Source organism: Hypomesus nipponensis, chromosome 11 (assembly GCF_054491055.1).
Source record: "Hypomesus nipponensis isolate SF chromosome 11, ASM5449105v1, whole genome shotgun sequence".
Lineage (NCBI taxonomy): Eukaryota > Metazoa > Chordata > Actinopteri > Osmeriformes > Osmeridae > Hypomesus > Hypomesus nipponensis.
In genome coordinates this window covers 19,881,918-19,905,156 of record NC_140371.1, presented here as the reverse complement: position 1 = coordinate 19,905,156, position 23,239 = coordinate 19,881,918, and the positions used below count along the sequence as shown (strand labels likewise).

At 42.0% G+C, this 23,239-nt stretch overlaps 3 protein-coding genes across 5 annotated transcripts in view; 2 read left to right on the top strand and 1 right to left on the bottom strand.

The window, feature by feature from the left end:
• Positions 1–2,298, bottom strand: part of rgs7a (regulator of G protein signaling 7a) — a 33,771-nt gene extending 31,473 nt beyond the window's left edge. The window contains exon 1 of the mRNA XM_084709464.1: positions 2,221–2,298. Within this exon, the coding sequence (XP_084565590.1) occupies positions 2,221–2,298 (78 nt within the window). The remainder of the gene's footprint in view (positions 1–2,220) is intronic.
• A 1,951-nt stretch (positions 2,299–4,249) lies between these two features.
• Positions 4,250–7,159, top strand: LOC146268577 (ubiquitin-conjugating enzyme E2 D4-like). The gene is made up of 7 exons (XM_084709426.1): positions 4,250–4,431; positions 5,148–5,211; positions 5,350–5,381; positions 5,819–5,896; positions 6,311–6,416; positions 6,513–6,606; positions 6,725–7,159. Exons 1-7 carry the CDS (start codon positions 4,408–4,410, stop codon positions 6,768–6,770), a joined length of 444 nt encoding a protein of 147 aa, XP_084565552.1. The 5' UTR covers positions 4,250–4,407; the 3' UTR covers positions 6,771–7,159.
• A 1,083-nt stretch (positions 7,160–8,242) lies between these two features.
• Positions 8,243–23,239, top strand: part of LOC146268576 (protein bicaudal C homolog 1-B-like) — a 43,187-nt gene continuing 28,190 nt past the window's right edge. For 2 of the 3 annotated variants that reach the window (XM_084710033.1, XM_084710031.1), the window contains exons 1-2: positions 8,243–8,699; positions 21,391–21,437. In XM_084710033.1, coding sequence (XP_084566159.1) covers positions 8,510–8,699; positions 21,391–21,437 — 237 coding nt within the window. In that variant the 5' untranslated portion in view covers positions 8,243–8,509. The remainder of the gene's footprint in view (positions 8,700–21,390; positions 21,438–23,239) is intronic. The other variant, XM_084710032.1, reaches the window with a different exon arrangement.

Genomic DNA, 23,239 nt, shown 5'->3' with positions numbered 1-23,239 from the left:
TTGTGAAAACCAAATAAGTCCCAAAGGGAAGAACCATAAGAGCATGTAGTTAAACATGTTACAACTAAACATCATGAACCTCAAAAGTGCAAGGGTGTACCTGTGGAAAAAGCAAGCAACAATAATACATTTCACAGCGACTACAATCATTTTAGGTCCGTTTTAACTAACCAACAAGAGCAACAAGTCTCTCAGTAAGAGTCATTGTGATCCTGGAGGAACCCAACATCAGGTCCAGCCAAGTACCGTTGTACTCCCGGAACAAGTGCGTCTTGAGCTTTTTCTTGAAGGTGGGGAGACAGTCAGTGTCTATGATGGAGGTGGGGAATTGATTCCACCATTGGGGGGCCAGACAGGAAAAGAGCTTGTGTTGGGACCGGGCACTCTTGAGCGGTGGGACCACCAGACGGTTGACCACCAGAAGAAGACCGTAGGTGGTGGCTGGGGGTGTAAGGCTGTAGCATAGACTTAATGTAGTCAGGTGCAGTTCCGTTCCAACAGTCAACTTACATTACCATTGTCTTATGGTAAAGTAGAATCTTATTTAAGCAGACCATGAAGTAGATACACTAGCTACCAGAAGCTTGCCATGCAGATCTGCATAGACACATTGATGGCTATTCACTCATCGGAGCCTTACTATTGTAAAGGACAGGTGAGCAATGAGATAGCTTCAGTGTTTTACTGCTTACTGTTAAATTGAGTACTCAGGGATGTATACACTAATGAAAATCTGGTCAAATTTTACCTTGAGGAGTAATGTTTTCATGATGGTAAAACTTTCATTAAGTCATCCTTATCATGTTAGAAAACATTTGGTGAAAAGTAATACATACAGACAAGTGTGGTTCATAAATAGCCCTTTGGTTTTAGATGTGCTTTACATTGACAACTTAAACAAACTCATTCCTTTCAAACAGTAACATCTCCAACCCTTTATAAAACGTATCTATTTATATTTTGTTTTATTATTTTATAATAATATATAAAATAAACTCTGTAGAAATGATTTACTTGGTATGACCAATGATTCGTAACATATTAAGATGGAATAAACATTGGACCTGCCAAGCCCTTGCATTTCCTGCAACGCTCTGATCATATAGAGATGCAGGCAGCAGGCAGAGTACATGTGAGCTGAATTCAAATGCACAGAAGGGTGTTAGTCTGTCTATTGTCTACCGAGGTGAGATTTCAGACTGATCGGTAACAAGCGTCTGGCTCTTATTCCCAGGTATACCTCTCATCTTGATCCACCTGTGGCTTTCATTGTAGCACCATTGTGAAGCAAAATACAACTTTTAACAATTAAAGCAGATTTTGCTTTCTGCACGAATGATTGCAAAACCAACCATTGGCAACATCCTGTACATGAATTAATATTGTACTTGGCATTTGGCAGTCTTCATAACAACAGGAAGTAAACATAATTAATTGCTTCTTTTTTTTGCCCATTAGCAGAAAAGTGGCATAAAGACAAAAAAAAAAATAATAATGAGCAGAATCATTTAGCCATGAGTCATAGCTTAGAGTAAACAAAATCCCATATGCACTGTGTTTAAAAAGTACACGAAACAAGCCAACCTAATTTCCTTCCCTGCAGACACATAAATAACTGAGAATCGTCTCCACAGAACACCATGTGTCTCCCTGGAGAGTATGTCTTGAAGTGCAATACATCCGACAGTCAAAGATGAAGAAGAATTGCAACGACAGCATACCGAGGATTTTATACACCTTATGCTTTTTTTTTTGTCGGCTGGTAAACATTCCGTCCTAAAATGTGAGATAGGACATCCATGGCCAAATGGGCTCATGTATCGCAAACCAGAGACCATTTCCAAGCTTAATTGTATGTGTTGCTGCATGATCACTTGCATATATGCATCTTATGTGTGTGAGCATGTGGGTGCTTCACTGTATTAGGTAGCATGTATTGCAATCATACAACAAGCCTGCATGAACACGCATTTGCACTTGTGACTATGGTAACAACAATGTGCCCATGTTCGACAACTCTTAGCTGGCACACGCAGAGCATTGAAACCCAATCCAAATAAAAACACCAATCCAACTAACGGCAAAGCACCACGACATAGATAAAATCTATGTCACTCAAGTTCAATCCTGCATGTTTCACACACATGGGCCGGCCTATAGCATCGGGGCTCTGAATGTCCCTTGTGTGTGTTGAGCATCAGGGCTCTGAATGTCCCTTACCTTTCTGTAGACAATCATGTTGGGCGACTCATCGGTTACTCCATTGGTTCCCTGCCCGATGCTGTTGGTCTGTGCCATTGTCCAGTAAGGATTGCAGCCACAGCAAAACCTCAGGTGCTGCTGATGGCAGAAAGACAGAAAATTCTTTTTAGAGTGTGAATTATAAAATGACAATCAGGAGGGTCAACTTCTTCTCCAAGACGTGTATCTACCCCCCCAACATGTAATTTTTACCTCTTTTGGGGGGGTCCAAGTCTAAAATTGGGGGGTCAAACCCCCCCCCCCCCTGTCATTCGAACCCTGAATCCTACTGACAGGTCACTGTAATAATACGCCTGAACAATATATCTGGTCTACTAGTCACATTAAATTAATAAACAGAATGCTTCAGATAGGGTTGAAACTTAACATTTCAAGGCAAGTATTTTGAATCTAGATTGGACGCTTTTCCTGTAGACATTTAATCTTTGATGCTCACTGTGTTCTATCACACTGTATTTAAAGCTAGTATACTAATATCCACACAAACTCATTATCAACTAGTCTTAGATCTACACATATGGTCATCTTCATCCTCTTAAGTTCGCTGCTACAGAATCTAATAAGATGCAGTTGGAAGAGTCCACAGTCCGCTAACACCAGGCAACACTCAGACCTCAGGTTTAGTTGGCAAGAATCCTGGTAGTCTTGACTACAAGGTCAGCATGCAAGCTTTTAATATAAAATTGCGTTGAAATTTGTCAAACGGAAACATTGAAGATACAGCCGTGAACAAAGACATGCGTTCAGCAGTTGTAGCCTATACTTTCATGGCGGTAGTCTATTCTTGAACATGAAAATACAAGTACAATGGAAGACGCCGAAAGATGTTTGAGCGCAATGGGTTACCATACGAACACGAGAGATGTTCATCCTGATACAGTCGCCTCGACACGCTATTCAAAATTAATTTACAGAACAAATATTTAAACGGCAAAGTCGTCTAACCTCAGCTACTTCGGCATAGCCTATAGCCTACCACTCACTCATACCTCTTCACCAAGACAAAACATTCAGATTTCAGTACCATGGACAGCATCCGCAAAACGCCCCGCACCCGTAATCAATCTGTCAAATCTATCATGCATACAACGTAATTGCGTGAACGAATACTATCGATCCTTGGTAATTTACCTGTAAAACGCACAGCCTGCGAATGGAATTCTCTTCCCTTACAGAACTGGTATGCCGTGCGTGCAGTGTGTCAACTGGTAGACATAGGAATGCAAGGATAATTCATTGGCGATGTGAAGAGGCAGGCATTAGATGCAGACTTGGTAGCCCTCTCCTCTCAAAATGATGCTGAACAGCACGGGTGCGCGTCACCCCAGAGTACGTGAACGTGCATCTATACATGACCAATCATGAGCAAGGAATCCAGCCCAGAAATCATGGAACCGGGAGAGATAATAAGGTGTGCAAGTACTAATTGAAGAGGTTGTAATGGTAAGAGTAACCATAATTCAAAATGATGCCCTGAGCCTGTATTATAAGGAAAACCTGAAGGTTTGACACAGGTTATAATGCAATGCAATGAAACAACACCATCTTTTTGGGACAAAGAGTTTTAGATGTGCACCTATATATTGACGATGATTTCGTGATAATATACATCCAGAACAAGCACTGGGAATGCATGTGGCCCATCATGGTTCATTTGGTCCGAACCGGATTATGCAATGTCACACGTTAATATAATATGTGAGAGAGAGATAGAGAGAGGGAGAGGGAGAGAGAGGGAGAGAGGGAAGAGAGAGAGAGAGAGAGAGAGAGAGAGAGAGAGAGAGAGAGAGAGAGAGAGAGAGAGAGAGAGAGAGAGAGAGAGAGAGAGAGAGAGAGAGAGAGAGAGAGAGAGAGAGAGAGAAAGAGAGAGAAAAAAGAGAGAGAAAAAGAGAGAGAGACAGTTCGCCGAATGAATGTTAAACAGTGCCCCCATCTAGTGGCTGAAAAGTTTGCGATGAAGGCGCTGCCTCAGAACTCAATCTCCCAGCATGCTTTGAGGGTTTGCTCCGAAGCGGAAACAAAAGAAATCACAAATTTCTCAAAACATTCTAGTAGATAGCTAGTTAGTCAAAAGAGAAGAACAGGTACAGGACCGACAGGTGCGTACGGTAGCTAACACCACGAACATACATCTGGAGGACTGACATGGCTTTAAAAAGAATACAGAAGGTGAGTGTGAGCAACATTTTTATTACGTCGTCATTCTTAGAAACGGTTGGTCACCACCACCATGGCACCGGCATAATTCCACGATAGCATATATTGCAATGCTTAAAAGCTAGCTTTCTAGCTAACTGTTATTGTCTTTGCTAGGATTGGGTAGCAAGTGACCAAACACTTGTACTACATAGCTAGCTATGATATTTAACTAGTAAACTCGTTGGGTAGATGGATAGCTGCCGATATTACTAGCTTGAGGACTCGTTTCGGTTTAAAGTAGCCTAACGTATACTAACAATGGCTTAGTCTAGTTAGCCAGCAGCTAAAGTATCTACGCTGCAGCTTGGCTAGCACAGCTAGTTAGCTAGCTAGCAAGCTTGCTAGCCTAGCTTTCTCGAACTAACCATTCTGACATCATTCTAGTCTGTATAGTTAACTAGCTTTCTGGCTAGAGGAAGTCAACATTTTCTGGAACCATAACTATAGGGTGTTACAGTTGACTGCTAGCTAGTGTGTGGATAAAGCACCTGACGTTAATTAGGGTGTCTTACGTTGGAACGGCTGTCATTAATTCAAATATAGTTAGCCAAATCTTTTGCTAAGTGAAAGGTGCATTAAGTGAAACTGTTCACAAATAAAAACTTATACTAGTCTGAAATGTGTGCTTGCTCTTTTAGTAACTGGTTAACTACATTGTTCTGTTCATACACAATGTTAAATTATAGGAACTACATGATTTGCAAAGGGATCCTCCAGCCCAATGCTCTGCTGGGCCAGTTGGAGAGGACTGTAAGTCAGTTAAACCTAAAATACCCTCACGTGAATCTTTTTGGCACAAACTCACAATCAATCATGATGGTAGTTATTGTTATCAGTAATATGATATGGTTCATGGGTCATGTGAAGCCTTTCTTTATTTATTTGTAGTGTTTCACTGGCAAGCCACCATCATGGGACCGGTAAGTCCTTTTCTGGATATTTTCCCCGGATATTTCTGGATATTCAGTATACAATGGTGTTATTATGTTGACTGACAGGCTTTCTAATCATTGTGGAGACGATAGACTCATCTCCATTTTTCTCAGTGTAATAACCCATGTCCTTTAGCATCACTACGTAGCACTTATGTCCAATCCATCGTTTAATGAGGAATGATGTAGGGTATCTGACGGTGGAACATGGTGTTATAAGCCATTATTACCTCTGTAACTATATACAATGAGAAGAAAATGTGACACTTTTTTAGAAGGTTAGATGTGAAACAAGGATAACAGGATTGATTTGAAACTGAAGGAGCTGCAATCATTGAAAATAAACACTTATTATTTAAATTGTAGATCATACAGGTATTTGTTCTTCAAACACTGTAAAGTTAGGCCTGTGCTCTCTCCATCAGACTGACAGCCCATTTCAGGGTGGAGTGTTCTTCCTCACCATTCACTTCCCTACAGACTATCCCTTCAAACCACCAAAGGTGAGTAACGTCTGATGGACTGTTATGACATTTACATTTAGTCATTTAGCAGATTTACAGTAAGTACAGGGACATTCCCCCCGAGGCAAGTAGGGTGAAGTGCCTTGACCAAGGACACAACATCATTTTGCACAGCGGGGAATCGATCTGGCAACCTTCTGATTACTAGTCTTGACTCCCTCACCGCTCAGCCACCTGACTCCCCGCCATGATATGTGCTGCGTGTTTTGTTTGTTTCACATACATGCCTTTCTTTGTTTATTCCACCCCACTTGTCCACTCCATTCAAACCAGAGTTATCGTATGCCAACAAAGTTCCAATGTGAGTGGGAATGTTTGTAAACGAGTGAGCAGAGGATGAAGAATTCTAACACGAGTCCTGAATGTTGTTCTCTTTGATTTGTGTCTCCATAGGTAGCCTTCACAACAAAAATATATCACCCTAACATCAACAGTAACGGGAGTATTTGTCTGGACATCTTGAGGTCACAGTGGTCGCCAGCCCTTACAGTATCAAAAGGTAACAGACATGTTGTCATGTTGTTAAATCATGACCGTTAATGCTACTTCTGACACTCCCCCCAAATCACTCATATCCATGTCCCCTTTCTCTTAGTTTTATTGTCCATATGCTCCTTGCTATGTGACCCAAACCCAGATGACCCCCTAGTCCCAGACATAGCACACATCTACAAGTTGGACAAAACTAAGTGAGTCTGAATATATGTATTATTCCTGCTTGCATCAATACAGGGAATTGACTCAACCAATGGCTTGACATTACAGCTCACACTCATTGTTAACATTTATACTGTTTGTTTTCAACAGGTACAACAGACTAGCCAGAGAATGGACACAAAAGTATGCAATGTAAAGGACTAAGATTTTGGCTGAGAAAAAGGTTGAGGCAAAGGTTTGCTGGACAACTGACCACAAAGTACTGTTGAAACGCTGAATCAACACTGGTTAAAGAAGAAGTGTTTGATAAAAAAAAAAAAAAAAACTAAAACACTTTCTCTTCCCTAATTAACTGATTTTACGCTTTGAAGTCACATTTTCAATTTTCTTTTGAAAATTCCATAGTTTTTATAAGTTATTATTCTGTTGTCGCTAACATGGCTTGTAAAGATTAAGAGCCAATTATGGTTTCTTTTTTTTCTCCATCTTTTAGGTACAGTTTTTTTTCTTTTAGAGATTTTTATTGTATGGTATAAAGCTATACAAAATCTATTTTTATCATTTTGCATTAAAAAGTGAAACGAGGCATTTTGTGCTGGTCATTATTGTGAATATTTAACCTAAGAATTCATCTAATTTAATGTTTGTCTATTTAATTATCTAATCATAATCTGTGTTTATTTTCTGCTGTATGTTGGACAGTGTAAACTTTGTGAAATTTTTCGTACAAGATACACGTAGAATGAAGCCTATATATTCAGATTGGACGGTCAGACGCATCACTCAGTGGTTTAAATTGACTTCAGTCATTTAACCACTAGGTGGGAGTATTTACCTGTACTGACAACATCTTAGAAATACTTCAAGTATTTTGATGCCTCCATTATTTTGTATATTGGGTTATTTAGTGATTCTTGCATCTTGCTATAATGTTAAATCGTGTCAAATGATATTCATTATCATCAGTCTCGCTTAAAAGGTTTATTTTCGTCAAGACACGGTCTTTAAGGAACGCATCATTGTGGTGCTGATGAAATAATATTTTTTACCGTTGGATTATAACTACCCCTCTCTTACATAGTCAATTTATAGTCTGTGGGTTTATACTATCCAGTTTAAACATACCTGGAACAGTTGCTATTGTGAACTTTCTTTCATTAGCCCAGTTGTATTTCCTTGATCTTAACCACGTAAACTAGGGCAGGATGCTACCTAGGTTAGACCAAGTTATTCATCACACATCTATTAACACCGACTGAGGGTTTATCCAGGTCTTCCGTTAGCACTTTAAGAATAAGACACGATAGCCTATCTTGCGTCTTAAAGTTTGAAGTTGTATGGTCTACTTTTGGGCTATACGTCAGAGTTGTATTTCAGTGCTTGTATTTATAACACTAAGTAGCTTTTATTAATTTCTGCCTAAACTATCTGGTGTAGATGGATTAGGCATATCAGATACAGCCTGCCACCAATCCGCATACAACTCGTGATCGTAGACAAGTCACATTTTGCATAGGTTCATTTTTACGAGGGGGACTAGAACGACTTCGTAGAAAGTAGAGTCGGCGGCTACTAGGAGAGATTCCAGATGCTGGGTAAAACTTGCTTTGGGAGGAGTCCCATATTTAGATCTTTGTGTAGGCTTGGCCTATGACACGTGACAGATTTCCCGAGTAGTTCTTGTACAGTGCATCAATTTGAGCGCTCAAGGGTCAGCAAATAGAAGTAGCACCTAATCACACCAGTTTATTTTTTAGTGGTGCTGATACGTGCGAGAGGGATTCAGTGAAGTCGCACTGCGCAATGATGATGGACAACATTTCAAACTGAGTGAAAGGATAAAGTTGGGAAACAGCTTTACAACTTTACTCTTTAGTGTAGCTTTAAAATTACTTCGAAACGCAGTGGTCATTGGAAACGTTGCTGTGCAGCGCAATGGCTGCCCAGTGCGATTCTTTGAGCGGATACTTGCACCAGTCGGACCAGGGCTCAAACAGCGAGCGCAGTGACTCCCCAATCCCCGGATCCGAAGATGACTTGAGCGGACCCCATGTCTTGCCAGACCCAGAGTGGACGGAGGAAAGATTTCGAGTTGACCGCAAGAAACTGGAAGTCATGCTACTAGGTAAAGTACTGTAGACCTATTGATTTGTGTAAACCGTGGTGCTACTTTGGGAAGAATACGAGGGAAATGTCTGCTAAGTTTCCAGTAGGCTAATTAAGTTAGCGAATGTTCTGTTTTCCTAGGCCTTCCAAGTTTTTCATTGTGTGTCTTTCAAGGAGATTAAACGGAAAAAGGTTATTTGACTCTAACCTGTAATGTAAGATTATCATTTTTATTGAGCCCGAAAGCATGTTAATAATCAAACAAAAGAAATTGCCCAACTTAATTTTAGCTTTGAAGTTTCCCAATTAGGCATCGAATTGTCAAGGCCAAACTTGCTGTGATGACACGCTCGTTCTGACCAGGGAAGGCAGATTGGTTTGGCGTTAATGTCACAACTCGACCAATGGGAGTCGCTACGCAGCAGTATTGAGTTCAATTTGCCTAATCTATGTAAATCCTGACCAAATGGAAATTCAAATTTTGGTGTTATGTTAACATATCCATAACTAATGATGCTGACCTACAGCCAACTGTCCAACTTCTAGTTAAAGAAGTGGGCTACCAACCGCTTACGGTGTGGCGTGGTTTGTGTGAGTAGTCCTTAAACCCTATGTGCTAAAAGACCAATTTATTATCAACCTTCAGCATAACTCCACTCTTTTTCAAAAATCCTCAACTGGTTACTGTTAAAGCTTTGACATTGTTTATAAAAACAGTTACTAATAGCTTCTCTTAATTTACAGTTGAATGGGGTGATTTCAGGATGTTTGAGTGGCAATTTTCCAACGATACCATTTGAATAAGGTCATAATTCTTTCTCTCCAAAACACATCATGTTCGTTATGCAACTGAATGGAGGTTGGGAGCTTCTTTATCCATCTCACAACAGCTAGTCATTGTCTACATGGAAATTAAGTCAAAAGTAAAAACAAGAAGTATTAGTTGGCTCAAGTTCTGTAAATTATATCTGTACAGCTAATTGTTCCACTCTCTCACGATTAAGTACTGAAAGCACCTGCAATGACTCAGCCAAAATACTATCCACACTTTCACCGTGTTGTGTGTGTACTTTTTTTTGTACTTTGGAAAGTTTTTTGTGGATTAATCCTCTTCATAAACAAACACGTATTCACACCCAGCCTCTCAGCCTCCTCGGATGGCGCTTCATAGCTGCAGCTCTGTGCATTCCTCAAAGCTCCATGTCATTCCTGCCTTTTCCAGGAAAACAACTTAACCAGAGGCCGGCCCTAAACCATGGTTCCCATCCGGACACAGTGTGCCACGTCAGTGTGTGTGTGTGTGTTCGCAGATGTGTTATTGTGAGTAAGAAGGTGACATATTTCCCTCTGCAATGTGTTTGTGTTGTACAAACTAAATAGAAGCATAGCCTTAAGATTTACATGCAAGGGGTAAGTGTGTCGTTTTCTTAGCTCTTCTTTGGGTTTCATCATGAGAGGGATATTTCTCATGGTTCGTGCTACAGTGGGCGCATGGAGAACACAGGGTTAGGGTTACCTTTCCCTGCCTCTGTCATCTGTCTTCCCTGGTCAGCTGGAGTTTCAGGTTGGAGTGATACGCTGTCAGCCGTGTAACAGCTTTGGTCGTCCTATTTTTTTGCGTGGGAGTCCCAGGGTGTTCCCTGTCTCATCCAACTTTTTTTGGGAGGAAATGATTTATTTATGAGTAGAAAGAGGAGTTTGTTGTTTTAGCCTTTTGTGACTAATTTGAACCCATGTCTTGTCTGTGTATTCTCAACCAATGAGTATCTTTGTTCAAATCGGTGTGTTCTGATTGGTCGCTGTGTGTTACCTTCATTGCTGTAACATCTGGCTGTTTTCTTTGGGGTAAAGAAAACAGACTTTTTGACGCAGTGTCCTGTGTTCTGAAGGGTTCATAGGCATAGTTAGGCCCACAATGAAACCATTGTGTGGAAATGTCAGTTTATTTTGACACTATTTTTCATGATTTGTGATGGTATCTCTGACCTTGCTCTCCTTGATGCTCCTGTAACATTATCTGTTGCTAAGCGCCAGAAGCTGTGCAATACCCCCTCAATGTCAGACAATATCTCACACACAACACCACTGCTAACTTGTGCATGTGGACAGGTTATTTAAGCACTGATTATGGAGAAAGGACATTGTTTACTGTGATACATTCATGTGGATGCATCTCATCTGCAAATAAAAAAACGATCACAGTCAAACAATGTTCCAGTTCTGCCTGTTAATGTCATTAGTTTAGTGTATGTTCCTCTCAGTAGTCTGGATTAGATGAAACAATGAACACACAAGTCTTCAACCAGCCTCAACATTTGTTCACATATGGATCACACTCCTTGGCCGTACATGCCAGAAGAATTGTGTGATGGACGTAAAAGGGCTGCTTTACTATTGGCCGAGTAATCCTATGCCATGTAGCAAAGTGATCTGTGAGGGGAAGTGATGGTTGGGGGAATAACAGCTTCGATGTGCAGGCTTCTGACTTGAGTGGATCTGTCCTGTCTCTTCCTGTGTTTCCATCTCAGATCCAGGTGGAAGAGAGGGCGTGACAGGCTGGAGGAGAGGTGCAGTAGCTTCTCAGGAGCCATGTTAACGCTAACAGAAACATCTCGACTACAGTGCATCACTTCAGAATAAGGGCGCGCTTGCATTTACCGACACTCGCGCACATGCGTTCACAGTTCACACACACACACACACTCACTTTATTTACATGTGCATTCCTCCCCTCCCCCAGTCTGGCAAAGTTGGCTTCCTAAGATATATGGAAATAATTAGCTGATTAGAAACACTGGATCCAAGAATCCCAAGGTTGGCAGGTATACAAGGTTCCAGGGTTTAAACCGTGAAGCGTTTGTGTGGTGAGCACAACTCGACAGCTCTTTGCTGTTGCTGGGACCGTAGACCAAGTCTATTTTAAGTTGGCAGATCTTGGTACGGTTTGAAAAGTCTTTAAGCTAATTGTTCTCGGTACAATGAAACAACCTTTTTAAGACTTGTTAACAATTGAGTAAAATCATTGAGGCGAGGGTGGGAAACGTTCTCATACTGTTCGTTCTATACAAAATAATTGAGAGTTTATATGGTGCAAGCTTGCATGTGTTGTTTCTACTGCTCCCATCACGCCAAATAGATGCAATATATTTGGGCTGAATTGTGATCCAGCAGGGTTTACTGGGGGTCACAATTTTCCTTGCTAACCATGTTAAACATGAGAATTGATGTGAAATCTCTACAGGCTCCTGGAGCGTGGTACTGACAAACAAACCTCGCTGCTTGCAGATTAACTACAACAGCCCCCATTAAATGAATACTTTCCCTGCTTTAACCTAATTCGTTTTGCTTCCCTTCAAACCACAGACTATTACTGAGTGGCTGTGTGTTGGCCCTGGTCAGTAGGATGTCTTCGATTAGCAACCAGCAACCAATATTTACATTTTGTTGATGCTCTTTCTGGTTTTATGCCAGGGCCTTTGCTATAGATGTACCATACATTGTGTGCATAGAGTACATTTGTATCTAACAGGAAGGAGAAGTAGGTATCAAGATGTTTGCGCTTGAGTCAAGAGTTTGTGAGAGGGCCTCATCCTCCTCTTTCTCCTCTTCTCTTCCTCCTCTCCTCTCCTCTTTCTCCTGGGTGCTGAGTAAGATCTTCAGACAGGAAGTGAGTGTCGTTTGGGGAATGTGCTTCAGGCACGCTCTCCTCTGCTGCAGCTGAACACTGGCCTGTTGTTCCAGCCTTCGTGTTCCTTCTGCTCCAGCTACAGGCTTCCACTGTCACACATCTCACAAGTCACACACTGGTATAACATTTACAGTAGCCTTCATTTAGGCCCAGGGACAGATTACCAGGAGAAATCATTGTCGTTTTCGGTGTGCACAAGCAACCACCGAAAAGCGCTCAATGGTAGTGCTCGATGAAAATTAAACTCATCTTCCAATCATATTGAAAGTCAACTGTTGTTTGGATCGTCGCCTGTGTTTGAAGTTTCAAATCGGTGAAACAGGCTGATACAATTAAACAGTCATATTCGACTTTGCTTACGCGTTGAATTCCTTCATCCCAAGCATGATGAAGCTTTCAGGAGCTCTAATATAATTGAGCTCCGGTCTGTGGAAAAACCTGCCTTTCATTACTCAAGAAAATATAACCCGGAATCGTATTTCAACAGTCCACTGCAGCTTGAGTCGGACCCATTTCTGTTTCTGGACCGAAATGAATACCTGTTTTTCTACTTCACTCCATGCTCGTTTTTTTTTTCTTCAGCTTTCAAAGTGCAGATTTACATTCTGTCTGGTTTGCGGTTGCTATTTTAGAAACATTTTAAGGGTGCCCCCCTTTAACTCTCTCTTACACTCTCTCTTTCTCTCACACTCTCTCTCACACACACACACACACACACACACTCCCCTGGAGCTTTGAGTGTTTATCTTTGGAAGACTTCTGGTTTTTGGTTTGTTGTTCTCTTTCTTCATTCAACATTCGGAACAATCTGCGTCTTCTCCTCTGGGCCTGATTGGAGAGAGGACTTTTTATGAGAGGACCTTTGGAGATGGTCCTGGCCACTTTTGAAGTACTACACCCGAAATGAGGGAGGAAGGAAACGTGATCTTATTTGGTTTGGTTCAAACGATGGGAATTCAAAAGCCACCGTAATTGAATTACTTCATTTCCCATGAGCACTTATCTTTGTTGATTGGATGTGTCGTAAAAGTCTTAAGTAATTCAGGAACACGTGGATTTTGATTTATCAGAGTGAGTTTTTATGCATTTTGATAGCCTAGATAAAAATAAAATAAAAAATGCCTGCCCTTCTGTGTGACCAGAGGAACGTAAGTAATAACTAGTGAGTAATGTGCCAGTGATATTTACAGGACAACATTTATTCTCTTCATAGAGACTAACTCCCTCTATTCGTTTGTCAGTGCGGGGGTCTGTCAAAGATACCAGGTAGCAGGGGTGGATTCGGTTCTGCAATTTCACTCTTTATCTACACAAAGGTGGGGGTGGGGGGGTGACAGATATGTTGATATGCCAGAGCAGACCTGGGTCAATTCCTACTTGAAAAATATCCTGGCAAATACTTCAGTGTGTTTTGATTTGCTATGAAAATCTTTGGATCCATCATTAGAGTCAAATATTACACAAATTAAAATTCCCCAAACCATTTCAAAATTATTTTAAAATATTTTATCCATGTAAGTGAACTATGTCTGTACCAGAGAACGCTGGCTTGATTAGCTTTCCTTACTCCAGACTCATTCTCTCATCTTCACTTTAATATTTACCTACATGGTATATTATTTGTATATTAGGAGGTTTACTATATTTTAATCTATGTTCTGTGTACTTATGTTATGTTATGACAGGTTGCTTGTGTTGTCTGTCTTGTCCTAAGAATTTCAGTGCCCAGTCTTTGTTGTCTGAAAACCTTTTAGCTGTCTGATTTTGTTCCTAGAGTACCTTTTTATATATGGTATTTCCTACGATGTTGTGTTTATGAGCTAGCAAAGTCATTAAACTCAGGCCATTTCAGGTCATTTTCTCTCAACTCTCAATCTAGTGACCTTTGGTGTCTGTTCTGTGTAGTTCTAAAATGACATTCTGTCTACTGATCTCCAGGAGGGACTGTGGTACAGATCCGGCTGTTTATTTACCAACCTAATAAACCGGTTGCCTGGCAACTGCAAGAAAGAAGCCATTTTGGGATAGACAACAACTTCTAGAGAGTGATGAAAGGATACAGGTTGTTTAAACTACAGCATTTCTTGTCTCATTGATCCTTGGCAACACTGATAAATACAACCATTTCCTATGGAAAGTTAGTGGGAGTAACCAGTAACCTTTACTGAAGAAACCAGTCAAGGAGGTGGTTGGATTCTGCTCTACCTTTTAATATAAGGACAGTTTTTGTTGACCCATTGTCCGTTTCAGAGAATTAGCTGGTATTGTATGACCTCACAAAGAGATCGACATGAGTGGTACAGTGATGAGCTGGTGCTTCTCAGGAGCTGGAGTCTTGTGAGTGGGTGCCAGTGTGTGTGTGTGTAATGGTGTGCCAAGGCTCTCTACACAGAGAACAGAATTCCCCCTGCTTCTGTTTTAGTTTGACTCCCCTCCCCAGACCCTGGCAGCAGGCCCATCTGCTGAAACGTGACCCTCACAGAAGATATCTTTGATCCTCGTTATTGGACTTGATTGATAGGAACAGGCGTGTCATTGAAAAGCAGTGTTTTCCTGGCAGAAACCGAGTGTCAAATGTTGTCTTTTGTTTGCGGCCCAGACGGGCCTTCCCACTCGTCAGAGCAGCTCTGCACTGCATCCTCACTCAGCTCTCAAGCCTTTTGATGTCGCTAGTCATAACATCTGAGAGTGATCGATGGTCTTAGTTGGGATGCATGGATCTGAGGGTTGGATTTGCAGAGTTGTAAACGTTGGTGTTGACAGCGTCGATATAGATGTGTCATGTACAATGTAGCAGGTTTTGAGTCTTGAGTCATTTGTCAGTAATTTAGTGGTGTTCTCGCTGTGGATCCCAAGATGATGCTGGGTGTAGAGTAGTGATGGCGAGGATCACACCTCTCAAGGATATCTGGGATTTGTAGTTCTGTCAGACATGAACTCAGGAACCTACTTTGCTGAGCCGGCTGAAGGACTTAGCCAGTTAACTTTCACACATGCGGTAAAAGTTTGGATTTAAATGTTGGAAAACCTGTCGATTTTGAACAGAAGCAGAGTAAAGAAATAGACCCAGCTGCCACATTATTTGGCAGTTGTTCCTCAGTGTGAATGTGCTGACAGTGATTCCTGTCTCTGAGGCGATGGCTCTTGGCAGCTCATTTCTCATAAAAACTCATTTATAAAGTCTAATAGTACAATAGACTCTTTCTTTCTCGGTAATCATTTGTTTCAGAATCCTTCTTGTGTAAACAGGGCAATCATTTTTGTATATTTTGCTTCAGTTGTACTATTTTTATATTCTGTATCTTCTCACTCTATTCATCAATCTTCCCCTCGCTCTGTCTCCCAAACCTTCTTCCCTTAATGCACTCATCTCCTATGATCTATTCTCCAGCCTCTTAGTATCGGTCATTTCAACTTCTCTGTGAGGATTTGATGCCAAGCACAGTAGTTCCCAGATTTATCATTGGCTCTACCTCAGTTTGCATGCTCCAGAGACCATGGATCTGCATCCAAGGCAAATACTTTGATTACTACTTGAATTGACTGAGTTTCTATCAAATTCTCAAAGGGGTTCAACAATGGAGACACCTCCTTCTGACAGCCAAATTGAAATGAGGCCATTTGACCTCACGAGGTTGCTGGATTCACAAGATCTGGCGCATCAGGTTAATCTAAAAGGTTTGATGTCAGTTACCTGATATTTTTGTGTACGTGATGTGAATGTTTTTACAAGACTTGGTTGGAGGTGAGCCGAACACTACAAAACAAGGATGCGATCAACAAAAGAACTCTTTCAGGCAAGATTCAATACCGAAGCCTTAACAGGCTACAAAGAAACACTTTTGCTGCACTGAAACCCTTATACCTATAGCTTTAAGAGAGGACTCCATTGATACAAATATATATATTGTTGCATATATATATAAACAACCTTTGGTTTTTAGACAGTGAGAGAGATCTGCTTTTCTACTACAGTAGGTTAGGCCGTTTAATTGCATTTGAGTTTCCCAGGTTTAATGCATCACTGTACTGTACCCGTGTGTTGTGTTGGAGTGGATTTATTTCAGCCTCGGCACCACACCAATCCCCTGATCAATAGCAGATGAATGTCTTATACTCAGGATCTCAGGATCTAGTCCTCATCCTGTTGTGTGTGGAAGGAGGCCATGACTTGTTTACATTCCTCCTCTTCTCTTCCTCCCCTTAAAACTCGATGAATATCTCCCCATTTCTCTCTTGTTTACAAATGCCCTCCCTCCCTCCCTCCCTCCCTCCCTCCCTCCCTCCCTCCCTCCCTCCCTCCCTCCCTCCCTCCCTCCCTCCCTCCCTCCCTCCCTCCCTCCCTCCCTCCCTCCCTCCCTCCCTCCCTCCCTCCCTCCGTGAATAATGGATAGCAGAGTTCATTTGTCTTGCTGTCTGTCAGTATTGCAGATGTTTCGGTTGAGATTACATGAAGTATTTCAGTGAGAGCGCAGAGCTAATGGGCGTGCTTTTGATTAAGTATTTCACATTTGTAAATTCAGTTTTCTAAATGGCACTTTTGGAGATTACTGGTGGTAAATGGCGGTCTGCGTTATGATTCATTAAGCCTCCGCCTGGCTGTATTGATTGTACTATAAGATATGGGACCCAGAGGTCTTAGGGTTAGAGGCTCTCTGATAGTTTGGTGAGGCTGGGTGAGGCTGGGGGCAGGTGCGAGTGGTTGTCCTCGTCTCACCTCATCTCCATGTCATCTTCCTGTTTTATTCCTCCTTATGCCCAATTTGCACCCCACGAATGATGAGGCTGTGTCAAACACAATGCAAGGCTGTTACTGTAAAGAGTATCAATAAATCAAAGTATGCTAAACGTAGATAAAATATACTAATACTTTGCTACTGGATGTTTTTATTTTATAATTGATCTTTTAGCAGTATGGCCATACAAGTATTTGGCAAGCAAGGTCATGTGTGTTTTGTGTAGTGTAGCGTTGTGTAGTGTAGCGTAGTGTTGCGTAGCGATGTGTAGCTGGGTCTGTTGCTGTGTTTTGGCTGTGACCCATAGCAGAGTTCAGGCCTTCTTGGGGTATGAAGGATAAAAGTAGGGAGGCTTCTCCTGTCTTCCCGTCTAACATACTGTACCCCAGAGCTTTCCCCCTCCCCTCTTCCCCCTCCCCCAATCCTCCTCCCCTCATCCACCTCCCCTCTTCCCCCTCCCCCAATCCTCCTCCCCTCATCCACCTCCCCTCATCCCCCTCATCCACCTCCCCTCATCCCCCTCCCCTCTTCCCCCTCCCCTCTTCCCCCTCCCCTCCCCTCTTCCCCCTCCCCTCTTCCTCTTCCTCTTCCCCCTCCCCTCCCCTCTTCCCCCTCCCCTCATCCCCCTCATCCACCTCCCCTCATCCACCTCCCCTCTTTCCCCTCCCCTCATCCCCCTACCCTCTTCCACCTCCCCTCCCCATCTGAAGAATTTGGGGATCGTGGTGTGAGAATGGCCAACTTGTAGTTATATTTATAGGATTCAGGATGTTCCCGGAAAGTCCTTTTATCTTTTGGTTTCTCCATGTGTCTTTGTTTTCCAGCAGCAGATACTTGGTTGCCGTGCTATCGTTTTTTAATGTGTTTTCTTGCATCATCTTTTTACGAGTAAAAATTTTTACGTCCCTCTCTGAGTTTATAATAAGGGAGTAGAGCACATTGGATTTCCCACTCTCCAATGTGATGACAAGTCAGTAAAATACTGGTTTCATGGTGTATGGCAGTTCAAAAAGATTTTGGGGGGTATTTCAGTCAAGTGCTTGATGGATTTTTCTCTCTCTTGCTTTCAGTCTCTCTGCCGCTGATGTTTGCCATTAGCAGTTTAATCATCCTACCTTGTATACCCTTTTATTTGTGCCTGGTTCTAATTTGGTGTTGGCAGAGGAGGAGCATTCTTAGATGGATGTGTGCGCTTGTTTTGAGGGATCTACAGCCTCTTAGAAAACAGTGAAAACAAGAGGCTTAACTCCTCCCAGGGCCCAGATTCCATTCTGTCCCCTCAAATAAATAAGTTTTACCACTTGGATGTAAAACTATTTTTGAACATAAACATGTTACTGACCAATTGCTCCCTTGGCAGTTCCAATGACCATGTTTAGTTGGAGTCTAGAACCAAGTGTTTCAATTCCCTCCCCCAAAACGGAGAGCAACACTTCTGAACATGAAGGAGACACCTGTTCATAGTACAATTGTCCACGCCAGGGAGTCAGATGGCTGAGCGGTGAGGGAGTCGGACTAATAATCGATTCCCTGCCGTGCCATATGATGTTGTGTCCTTGGGCAAGGCACTTCACTCTACTTGCCTCGGGGGGAATGTCCCTGTACTTACTGTAAGTCGCTCTGGATAAGAGCGTCTGCTAAATGACTAAATGTAATGTAAATTAACAGCCTGCAGTGAACTTCGGTTTCCGTCCTGGGCCCAGGCTAAGAACATGCTTGTATGTATTTGGAGCACATTTTCACTTGATTGTTGTTGCTGTATCTGCTATGCTGACTATTAAAATCTCTACTTAAAGTAGCCCAGTCGCAGTCAGATAAGTCAGACACTCTGCTTTAGATGTTTATAGGCTGGCCATCAGTACACTCACTAAAGTAACAACTTTACATCTGAGATCTCAGATTTAAAAACTCAAATTTGTCTTTGGCCATGCAGACATCTGGACACCTTGATCCTAATCTGGCCTCTGTCAGTTGAATGAGATCATGCAGGGCATGTTCTGCAGTGTGTACTGTAGGGTGTGTGTCGACACACCTCATTTATTCTCTAGTTTGTGAAAACATTGAGTCTTTTTACACCTTGGTGTTCTGTCTTTGAATTATGTTCTGTGAAGAAGAAAAAACATTATTTTTAATTTGCTGGTCTTCAGAGACCATTGGTGTAGAAATAGTGCGTTGTGTGAAATTTACAGGCCACATTCCTGTGAGCGAAGCGGTCTGGGACTGGTGTGAAATGGCTGCGTGTGTATGTGTGTTTGTGTGTGTGTGTGTGTGTGTGTGCGTGTCTTTACGTTGATGTCTAAGTAAAGGTGGAGCAGTCCTAATGTAGGCATTACTGCACCTGGGGAAGCTTGTCTGAAAGTGGCGAGGGTCTTGCTGTTTGTGTTTAGGTTCATCCCCAAAACACTGTTGATTAAAGGAAAGCTACTCAGTGTTCACTCTCAGCTCACACTTCAGGTTCAAACGGTTTTAATGACCTTTGATGACCAAAGGCAAGGCAACCAAAACTACTAGGGGTGTAACAATACTCAGCTCACGATTTGATATGTATCACGATAACTGGCAGCACAATGCAATACGTATCACAATATTTTGAACAACAATTTTAAATGAAACTGAAATTCAATTAACAGTTTTATTTCTACAACATTAAACTTTGTCAATAATTTTCTTTGTTGTACATACAATTCAGTTAACTCTGTTCAAGCGATTTCTGTGAATGCACGCATGACGCAGGTGCAGAGTAGGTCACGACACGTCCTGGTAGCTCAACCAATAGGATCAAACGGACGTCATATTGTAAAAAATGTTGCCATAACTCTACGATACATATTGTAAACATTTTGTATTGCGATATATTGTTACACCCCTAAAAACTACACAAGAGGTAGTGAGGGGATATTGAGTGATACTCTTTGCTGATGCTTTGGCCAGTGGTGGTAGTATGTGGAATACAAATGAGCCAGCCAGGATTGGACAGCGATAGTCAACACCCTCAATATTCCCTTTAGGATGCTGAATGAATTCCTGTTGGACTGACATCAGCAATGTCCTCACGCTGTTTTTACATCACGCATTGTCCTGGAGTCAGTTATATAGTAATCCAACAGACATTTAGTCTCCACGGTCCATTTACAGCGGATAAATCAGAGAGGGTTTTGGCATCCTGAGTCATCCTGAAACATCCCTCCAGAGCAGATGTATGGTTCTCTGAAGGTGGAGCCCAGCAGAACGTTAAGTTCGTCTTAACATCATTCTCGTCGTTATGGCCGGCCCTGTGTTTCTGACATGATTTAGGCCTTGTTACTGACCCAGTTCTGCTCTGGCCTCGGTGAATCCATCTGAGAGAACACGCATCGTTGACAGCCTCACATCAGACTCCGGGTTCCAACACATGAACGCTCTGTGGACAACAGATATGTATTTTGCATCAACAGAACTGCCACAGAAGAAATGATTCACAGATGTTTCAGAGACCGAGGGCTTGGTGTTGCCTGGTGATCAGCCTCGGACTCGTTTGTCCAAACAAAATGGAGAGTTTGATCTTGCTTGGTTTGTTTCTCCGAGCTCGTGTTGCTTCTCTCTGAGACTTCTGGAAATGCCATATTGGTGCTTGACAGGAAACAAAAGAAGATTTGAGTTACTACAGTATTGTATGTGTAAATAAGTTTGTAGTGGTCATTCATTAATGTTGTAGTGCAGGTCTTAAATGTATAAATACAAAATTAAATAGTTGTGGGTATTTATTAGGTAGCATGATACTCATCCTAAAATGGTATTGCGGTAAAAATACTGGTTTTGGAACAAGATTGTAACATTTTAGATGTTTCCAAAGTCAAACAAGACAAATACACATATCAAGACGACCACCACAGTAAAGTCTTAGCAATTCCAAACAATTTGTTCAACGGAAGCTGTATCTAATCATAAGGATTACAGAAAATTAGTTGGACCACTTCATTGGAAATCAGAAAATGGGAGATATTGACAGAGAAGTGCCAAGCACAATACCTTGAGATACGGTGATCCACTGGAAAGTCTGGAGACCGTCCCAGTACCCCAGCATTTCCACGACACCAGATCACTAGAGCATGACTTGGCTTCCCGGCTGTTATACTATGTATTTAACATTGAGTGGCTTCGTGTGGTTTTATGAATTGTTTCTTTTTTTTCCTCTCTCCTTCTCTCTCTCGCTTTTGCTCTCTCTCGCTCTGTCTCTTACTCTTTCACTCTCTGTCTGTCTCTCTCTCTCTCTCTCTGCTCTCTCTCTCTCTCTGCTCTCCTCGCAGCAGCCACCGAAGGAAGGATCAACGGAGGGGAGGATTTCTTCCAGAAGGTGAGTCTCTGGTCTACTTACAGGTTGTGGTTGGGTCCAGTTCCAGTCATGCAGAGGGCAGTTTATCCACAGGAAAAGATGCAGGTGTCGGGTGTTTTTCCAGCGAGGTTCTGACTGTGGAATGAAACATTCAGACGAGGTCCAGAATCTGATTATGTGCTTGATTAGCTTTTGACCGTGCGAGGGAAATGAATGGAGTCCATCCTGTGGTTATTAAGCAGCACCTGCTGCAGGCCAGGGACTTCCTCTCACAACTCACCTCATCTGCTTCACCTTATCCTCAGAGTTTTCTTTCAAAGTCCCGCCATTCAGTAAGCCGCGGCGCGATCGCTGTACATCTAACGACGTCAAACCAAAGGTTGTTTTCTCCTCGAGTTCTCCCGTCGAACCAGGTCTTCGTCAAAGACGTGTGTGCGTATTTGTGCCGATTATGTGGAAACCTCCAGTCTTGACGCAAAGAACAGATCAGTGTTTTTGTTCACTTGCTCCTGTTTAAAACCCAGTTTCCTCTGCGCCTCTGAGGAAGATAATGGGGTCTAATGAACAACATGATGGACAGTGGTTTATTTTAGCCTTCTTCTTTGTCTGTTTCCTATTTTGGGTTGGGAGTTCAGTCAAGTTAAATGTCAGAGGAGGGAGGCAGTTTAAATGTCCCTGTAGCCACTCACAAAAAACAAGAAATGCAAACCAGGCGCCATCCATTCTTCTCAATGATTCACCATGAATTCTAGACACGTTTTGTCTCTACTTTTCACTACAGTTTTGAGCAAAAACAACAGAAGCACAAACAACAATATTAACTTCTAATGCAGCACCCTTTGGTAAAGCATATCTGGTGGTTAATGATGTCCTCTCAAAGGCATGGACTAACATAATAAATAGCCCTTTTTAAAAACTTGAATGGATTTTCAAAGGGTGTTTGTTGTCACAAAGTTACATGGGCAATTATTTAACATTTGTTTGGCTGGTAAGGTATGGCTGGGAAAAAATGGTGGTCAACTGGATTGTACAGTTTTTGTTCTTGGTGGTTTGATAGCATAACCCTCACACAGACCCAATTAATGTCATAAAAATAAGTGTTATGGAGAGATCTGGAAGACATTCATGTAAGGAAAATGTATGAGGTGTGGAGTGTTTGAAGTTGTTGAAAATGGAAACTCTTACTTGGCCCATTTCCTAACCTCAAACACACCCTTTATACCACACACATTAAGGCTATGCTAACACTAATATGTCACACAAATGCACGCACATAAACTCTCTGTTATTCCTACATGCCTCTCTGTTTCCTTCTCTCTCGCTCTCTAGCAAACTCACACACACACACACACACACACACACACTCAGTTACGGCCTTAAGTAAGAGTGAAAACAGTTTCGGGAAAATGAGCATTTGGGAGTTCAACAGTTCACTAAGAGAAGAACAACACAGGACAGACACTCACGAACTCTGTCTGTGGTTGCTCTCTGTCTGTCTGTCTCTCTCTCTCTCTGTCTGTCTCTCTCTCTCTCTCTCTCTCTTAGTCACTGTCTGTTTGTCTTCCATTCACTCAACTTCTCCTTGTCTCAGTCTCCTTCTCTCTCTTTCTCTCTCCATCTCTCTGTCTCTCTCTCTGTCTCTCTCTGTCTTAGTCACTGTCTGTTTGTCTTCCATTTACTCAACTTCTCCTCGTCTCTCTCTCTCTCTCTTCCCTTCAGTTGTTTTAGCCATCTTCCTCTCTCACACATAATCATTAGCTTTCTCTCCTTCCCTGTTTACACTTGTTTACGTCTCGATCAGTTACCCAGTTTGTTTATCACGT

Bases quoted from the DNA above. Each gene is read 5' to 3' on its own strand.
- LOC146268577 (XM_084709426.1), top strand. From the start codon at position 4,408: ATGGCTTTAAAAAGAATACAGAAG. The intron at 4,432-5,147 runs GTGAGTGTGAGC...GTTAAATTATAG, and splicing joins CTTTAAAAAGAATACAGAAG to GAACTACATGATTTGCAAAG. The intron at 5,382-5,818 runs GTAAGTCCTTTT...TCTCTCCATCAG, and splicing joins AAGCCACCATCATGGGACCG to ACTGACAGCCCATTTCAGGG.